The sequence below is a fragment of the Triticum aestivum genome, chromosome 2A (genome assembly GCF_018294505.1).
Source record: "Triticum aestivum cultivar Chinese Spring chromosome 2A, IWGSC CS RefSeq v2.1, whole genome shotgun sequence".
Classification (NCBI taxonomy): Eukaryota; Viridiplantae; Streptophyta; class Magnoliopsida; order Poales; family Poaceae; genus Triticum; species Triticum aestivum.
Window position 1 is genome coordinate 547,595,258 of NC_057797.1, and position 8,024 is coordinate 547,603,281.

An 8,024-nucleotide genomic window follows, 5' to 3' on the forward strand; every position below is an offset into this window, starting at 1 on the left:
AAACAATCAGTGAGGATATGAGTTTATATCAGCAGTATTCTCTAAAAGCTGATAGCCTTCTAGTGATACACAACTTAAGTACCCTACTATACCGGTACCACTTGGAATCAATCAAAGAACAGCTGTGAAAAATCTATTGTGCAGATTCAAAATTTCCGTTCTCAAGATTCTAATGAATTGATTTTTTTTAATGTGTATATCTATCAGTCTACTTGAAGTTGTGGATGAATATAATGTGTAAAAAGCAGAGGAGTGTTCTAGAGAAGACTTTCTATGACCAGACGCAAGCACAGCAAGGAACAGAGTAAATCGTATGCCCTTTCAGGTATTGGAAAATTTACATGGTTCACAGGACATGTCAATGGTCTAATCCTTTTGATATACCTCTGTCCAAATGGGGTAAAATATTATTTAGTTTCTCCTTCAGTATACAGAGACATGTACAGCAATAGCAAGTATCAACTACAATAGCCAAGAGGTGCTTGGTATGTTCAGTAACTCATACTCCCTCCGCAAAGAAATATAAGGGTGTTTAGATCACTACTTTAATTATCTAAATGCTCTTATATTTCTTTACAGAGAGAGTATCATATTAATGATACTCGAGTTAGAAACAGGAGCAGATGCAAGATTACTTTTTTAGATTGCACCTAGTGTCATGAGCCGTATTTAAGTACATTATGGCAATATAAATAATAAACATCATCTTTATAGTTAGAAAAGGGGACCTCGCCCGTGTGTGGATTTATGGTCTGGAGGACGCTCTCGATTGCCTTAAACTCCATCTTTGACGCCTTGTGGGTAAACTCCATCTTAAGATAGTGCTGTATTACCTTGGGGTCATGGACGAAGGTGTGGCCGGAGCGGGAGTTGGGGGGCAACTCGCCGGTGCAGGACAGCTTCAGGCACTCGATGATCGTCTGCGGGAATCCAAAAGAACCCAAGCCATGAATGTGCTACGCCACACAGTGGAATATACTACTAGGATGCAGTAGATTGGATTGGTGGGCATTACAGTTTTGCCGGCTCCGTTGGATTCCTTTGGATTCTGTATGGACTTTGGGGATTTTGGCCTCTTGGGGTTTAGGGTTTGGATTTTGCGCCGGTTGCTTCGCGTAATCGCGTGTCTTGCCCTGCGATTTATTTATTTTCTTGATTGAGATGGCGCCATTTCATCGTGCGAAGGAAGATTCACTTATTTTATTTATTTTTTAAACAGAGGCAAAAACTTTGCCTCATCTCATGATTAGAGGAGAAGAGGAATAAGATAACGGACCCTAAAAAAATGGAAGCAAAAAAGCCTACTCTCGCGACATGATTGAGCTCAAATATTTTGCCACGTGGAGAACACAATTTTTGATCTCCCCTTTAATGTTATCAACGACAATATAGGGCATCTTTATTATGGAAGACCCTAGCATGTCTCTCTTTTCCAAACCTCCTATGCCACCAGCATGAGCAACGACGAGACCGTCTTCCTCCTGTGGCCACGGCGATGAACCATCGCGTTCCACCAATCTTGGACCGAATTTAGCACTCCTAGAATAGCAATGGGAACCGATTTTTTCACGTTGTTTTTTTACTTCAAATAGTTTATTTTAATAAAAATATTCACTTATTTTAAAAAGATTGGAAATTGGAAAATTGTTGACGAATAAAAGATGTCCGTTAACTCAAAAAATATCCACGAATTCAAAAGGTGTTAAAAATATTTGCGAATTCCAGAAACGTTCATGACTCAAAAAATGTTCACGTACTGAAAAGAATGTCCATGGATTCCAAAAATACACACGAATTCAAGAAAAATTGTTCATGGTGAATTAAAAAAATCTTCATGGATTCCCAAAATGTTCATGAATTCAAAATATGATTGTGGTAAGAAAATGGTCACGAATTCAGAAATGTTTGTGTATTTGAAAAATGTTTCCGAATTCACAAAATGTTCACGAACTTGAAATATATTCGCGGTGAATGAAAAAAATGTTCACAGATTAAAAACAATATTTGCGCATTCAGAAAATGTTTGTGCATTCCAAAAATGCTCGCGAATTGAAAATACCATCCTGGCTGATTCAAATACATATTCACGAATTCAAAAAAATGTTCACGGATTCAAAAAACACAAAATCATAAAAATGTCCATGAACTCAAAAAATGACTGCTAAGTCAATACATTTTTGTAACTTAAAAGGTATTCAAGAATTTAAAATATTTTTAGTTTTTTTTTTCATTTTTTGTAAAGCATTAATGAATTGGAAAAGAAAATGAAAGAAAAAGGAGAAGAAAGCACAACGAAATTAGAAAATAGAGTCGAAAAACCGATAAAAAAAAGCCTGGAAAACTGGCTGTGAAAACAGAAAGAAAAGAAAAAATAACGAAGCTTCCCTAAACCGATGCTGGAAACATTAAAAATATGTTTATGGATTCAAAAAATGTTCGCGGAATCATTTTTTTTTTGCAAACTAGCAAAATGTCCACAAAGTCAAAAAAAAAGTTTGTGAACTTAAAAAATATTTCCGAATTTAAAATATTGTTTTCCAACAAGTATTAATGAATTTTGAAAGAAATAGAGAAGAAAGGGAAACGAAATGAAGAAGAAACAAAAAAACAGATAATAAAATACCGATCAAGAAACCCTGAAAAACATGTTTAGGAAACACAAAGAATAAAAAAGTAAAAACCATCTAGAAGCTTCCAAATGCGTAGTGTAGGTATGATATGTGGGTTTTTTCTTCCCTTTTTTCACACTGCACAAAAATCCCAAAGATGCCCAAAACATGTTTACAATTTTTTTAAAATTCAAAAATTCAAAATGTTTGTGAATTTTGAAAGTGTTGAGGAATTTGAGAAACTAGTCATAAATTTAGAAAATGTTCATGAATTTAAAAGAAACCACGATTTTGAAAAATGAAGGTGAATTTGAATAATGTTTTTTGAATTTTTAAAAAATCACGAATTTGAAAAAAAATTGAATTGGAGAATATTCACAAATTTTGAAAAAATGTGGTTTTAAAGAATGTCCAAGGCTCTAAAAATGATTAAAAAATGGAAAATTGTTCTTGGATTTGAAAATGTTCATCAAATTCAAAAATAAGAAAGGACAAGAAAAATGGGATAAAAAGAAAAGGAAAGAGAAATCTGAAAATAAAATTCCTAAACAGAAAAATGATGAAGAGAAAAATAGAACAAAAATAAAGAACGAAACCTTCGACAACCTTTACCGAAAATGGCTTTCGCCCTGTTTTATTGATAAAGCAAACCACCACAGCCACAATGTCCAACACAAGTTCAAACCGCACGCGCGCGCACACACACACACACACACGAAGGCTCAGTACAGACGAACACACAGAGAGTATAAGAGGGTTCTGCTGAGGGCACAACTCAACAAGCACTAAAAAAGAAAACACAAGTTGTAGCACATGCCACAAGGGTCTAATCCCACTCCGAGGGTGGTGAGGGGAGCGGCGGCGCCAAGCGGAGAGACATCAAGCGGAGATTTGCAATGATGATATTGATGGCATCTCGGTCCGGGGGGTGGCTAAGCGACCGCCAAACCTACGAGCAACGACACATTTTGAAAATCGCGTCAGTGGCATGGCGCAGGGGAACGTGTTGGATGACAAGACGATTGCGGACGGTCCAGAGCGTCCGTGCTAGGACCCCTGTGGCCAGCCACGCTATGTGGTGTGCGCGGTGGGGAGTGGCCTTGATTTTCTCGAAGAGGTCGGGGAAGTTGGTGTTGCACCAACGCCCACCCACGACATCTCTGAAGCAGCTCCACAAGAATTGTGCCAACATACACGTGAAGAAGATGTGGTTCGAGTCCTCCTCTGTCCCACATAGAGGGCATAGGCCGTCTCCAGGGCCATTTCGCTTGAGCACCTTCACGCCAGAGGGAGTACGGCCTCGGATCCATTGCCACAGGAATATCTGAATCTTCAGGGGGAGTCTAATCTCCCAAACCTGCGCAAAGGGCGCCGGGGTAGGCGTTGGCGCAATGGCCGGGTAGAGCGACTTGATGGAGAACCGTCTGAAGGGATCCAAGCGCCAAGAGATTATACGAGTCTCTATCAAAAGAGTCTCATGCCCCGCTTTATATATAAAGCAACGATCATACAAATACATCCATACAACACTACAATACAATACACGCACACAAGGCTAGATACAAGGGTGTTAATGAACAAGTACACTACCCATAACACTCCAAGCAAACTACACGAGGAAGCCGCTTAAAGTCTCCGGAGCTCTCAACCACCGCAAAGAGACGGAGTCGAGTACTCCAAAGTGGCGCCGTCAAGAAGGGCACGACACAGGAACGCCGCCACCGTCTGATCCAAGGACCAAGATTTCCCTCAAAGCAATATGAAGGACGAAGAGTAACTACGACGACGCCTTCAAGAAGGAAATGACGTCCATAGGCGCCGCCATCGTGGCGACCGAGAGGGGGAGGCCTTTGGAGTGCAAGTATTTTCTGGCACAGAGGTGTCAGAAGTAACGTTTCATTTATTCAATCTTTTTTTTTGGAAAAACATTTTTTCCAATCTTACTTCACAGTCAACCTCTGTCGTGCAACCCAATATAAGGAACCAGGTAAGCGCGTGTCTCTGTGTATACTAAAGCAGTTTTATAGATATCCTGGTGATGTGCACTGATTGTCGCTTTCACGTTTGAATGGTCGGTGCAGACTGATAAGATCTAAGCTGAGCACAACTCTGCAGAAGAAAGCAACACAAGCAGGTTGCCACAAGTTATGTTCCGTAGGAACCCATAAAGAGTAGCTTCGACGTCGAAGAAACCTTCTTCCTTCAGATCTCACGCCATGGCGGTCCTCATATCCTCCGTTGCCTCCAAAGCCTTGGCGCTCTACACTCCGGGGATTTCTCGGCATCGAAGGAGCACAGTTTCATTTGCATCGTCTCATCGCCCGCGGATCCTTGCCATGAACTTCTGGGGCGCCAACCATAACCTGCCGATCAGGAGAGCAACACAGTAAGTGCCTTCTTGTTCTTAGGATGCGGTTACTGTACAAGATCGTTCAGTATATTTCACGTGTTGTTTTCAGAATCCCTGCAGCTGTTCCAGGCCCAGAAAGTTTGCCAAGAGTAAATCTCCCTATGTCCAACATGCCTTCATGGTGAGTGCAGAGGGGTTACGGTTGCTCTTGTTTCGTCGATTTCCTTCTCACGTTCACAGGCTATGTGGTTCTCTCAGGATGACCTTGGTCGTTGGTGCAGTCCTTGTTGCGATACCTATTTACAGAAAGATAAGAGCATTGGAAGGTAAAATCTGAATCAGATATGCACGACTTCTGTACATGTTACCTGTCGATCTTAGCGTGCATTTTCATCTCAACTTGTGTCTGTGGTTGTAATTATAAATCGCATTTGTAGATAAGGTGGAGAAGACGGCAGAGGTGGCGGTCGAGGTAATGGACACGGTGGCCGAAGCTGCCGAGAAAGTCGCCGGCGAGGTGGCCGAGGCGTTCCCCGAAAATGAAGGCCTCAAGGAGGCAGCGTCCAGGATCAAGACCGTCGCCGATGCGATCGAGGAGGATGCCGAGTTAGCCGAGGCCCTAATCCATAAGGTTAGGTTGATTGCCTAGTTTATTACTTGCACGTTTTGGCTTCCTGTGAATCCAAAGCTGAAAGTTCCTCAACGTTTACACTACGGCAGCTGCTGATGTTCAGTAGTGTTGCTTAACTAGGTCATGGCGCAGCCGTGCAAGTTACCGGCCGTTCCATGCTATATCCGCAAGTTAGAGATGCGTGTTGACTTCTAGAGTTATAGGGACAAGCATGTTTTTTTTGCGGGTAATAGGGACAAGCATGTTAAGCAGCGTTGCTACACTACTTGTGTAGCGGATATCCAATTCGGCTCCGGATAGCATTTGCTCCTGCGTGTTAAAAATGTTTCTGCAAATATTAAAAGACCACGAAGAAAAATTAGACATGTACATGTCCATGTCTAAATGTTATCTGCAAATGCCCAGGGAAAAAGCCCAATCATTTTTAACTTGTGCAGAAAATCAGGCTGAGTGCCCCATTTTTGGCACTTCTAGACCACTGAATCTTGTTTTTTTGGCCGACCAAACAAAATTGTCCAGTTTCGCGTGAAAAATGTCAAGCACGCATTGGACACTACAAGAAGATGTAGAAACATCAGACTTCTTTAAATTTGTTTGACATTCATTCTGAATTTACTGTTCATTTGCTCCGGAGGGCTAAAACGTCATGCTAATAGCATTAGATGGAAGCTAGTAAATGTGATGATATTTGTTTTTATGTAGAGGGTATAAATGAAACTCTCTCTATCTTTCCTGGTTAACGCAGGTTGATGAGTTAACGAAAGAGATGGATTCCGTGGTCGGTCCTATCATCGACGTGGTCATAAAGGAGAGTGGAGAAAGAGGAGTCGTAGATGAAGAACCCAAGAGTAAAGAATCGGACAACATATAAGAAACATGTCTTACCGGCAAACAAATATAACTAGTCGTCAACCGTGCATCCGCATGGGTGTATATAACTATATATACAATGTCGATAAATAACCAGTAACAGCTCAAGTTCATCATTATCATTTGGCCCTTGTCTCATAGTCATGAGTTTTTGTTTCAGTACAGAATTCTAGAAAACGTATATATTGAACTGATTGTGTTTACAAAGAGGTAAATACACGAGATACGTTAGAGCATGTTGGTTTGATGCCAAAAATTGGCATGTCAATATTTGACAAATGCCAAATGTTGGCTAGTAATTGGTTGACTACCAATTTTGCTTGCTAAGAGCATCTTCAGCCGTTGCCCCCCCCTCCCCACAGGAGGCATAAAAATCGTCGCTTAGGGGCGAGCCGGCGGTATAATCGGTTCTGAGGGCGGTTGGGCACCCTGCCGTCGCCCCCAGGCGCCGATGTCGGCCCAGTTTTCGGCCTACTTTCGGCGAAAATTGACCCGGTATCGGCGAGAATCGACCCATATTCAGCATGGTACGGCATGAATTCTCAACATAAATAATTTTTTATCACGTAGTTCATCACAGAAAATCAATAGAAATCAAATAGTTCAAAAAATAGTGCAACAAAAAATAGTTCAATACAAATTATATAGTTCAACAAATAAAAACTCATATTTCATCACACGTCGAGTTAGGCGTCGCCCTTGATTCTTCATAGATGCTCCACCAGATTCTGCTATAATTGTTGATGCACCCGTGGGTTTCGGATCTCCAGACGCATATTGAGGTAGGCAGTCCAGGTTGCCGGTAGCTGGTGATCAACTTGGGCAAAAGGACCCTGCTTGTAGTATGGTTCGGTGTCAAACGCTGGCTCTTCCTGCTCGCTCTCAATGATTATATTGTGCAAGATGACACAACAAGTCACGATCTCCCACATTTGATCTTTCGACCAAGTCTTAGCAGGGTACCAGACAACAGCAAATCGAGATTGGAGCACACCAAATGATCGCTCGACATCCTTCCTGCAAGCCTCCTGAACCTTGGCAAAATGGGACTTCTTGCCTCCTGGCACAGCGTTTGAGATAATCTTCACAAATGTCGACCATCTTGGATAGATGCCATCAGCTAGGTAGTACCCCTTGTTGTACTGCCGCCTATTGACCTCGAAGTTCACCGGAGGAGAATGACCTTCGACAAGCTTGGCAAAGATAGGGGAGCACTGCAGCACACTGATGTCATTGTGAGTTCCTGACATACCAAAAAGGAGTGCCAAATCCAGAGGTCCTGTGTGGCCACCGCCTCAAGTACCACACTGCAACTGTATTTGGCGCCTTTGTACATCCCCTGCCAAGCAAATGGGCAGTTCTTACATTTCCAATGCATGCAGTCGATGCTTCCAAGCATCCCAGGAATTCCTCTTGCTGCATTCTGTGCTAGGATTCGAGCAGTGTCTTCCGCATTGGGGGTTCGCAAGTATTGCGGTCCAAACACTACCACCACTGCCCAACAGAATTTGTAGAAACACTCAATGGTGGTGGACTCAGCCATGCGCCCATAGTCGTCGAGTGA

The 8,024-nt window shown here is 42.0% G+C and overlaps 1 protein-coding gene across 1 annotated transcript; it reads left to right on the forward strand.

Moving 5' to 3' along the window:
- Positions 1-4,706: 4,706 nt before the first annotated feature.
- LOC123185536 (uncharacterized) lies at positions 4,707-6,582 on the forward strand. Its single transcript, XM_044597406.1, has 5 exons — positions 4,707-4,995; positions 5,069-5,140; positions 5,218-5,285; positions 5,397-5,590; positions 6,336-6,582. Exons 1-5 carry the CDS (start codon positions 4,826-4,828, stop codon positions 6,459-6,461), a joined length of 630 nt encoding a protein of 209 aa, XP_044453341.1. The 5' UTR covers positions 4,707-4,825; the 3' UTR covers positions 6,462-6,582.
- Positions 6,583-8,024: the final 1,442 nt, after the last annotated feature.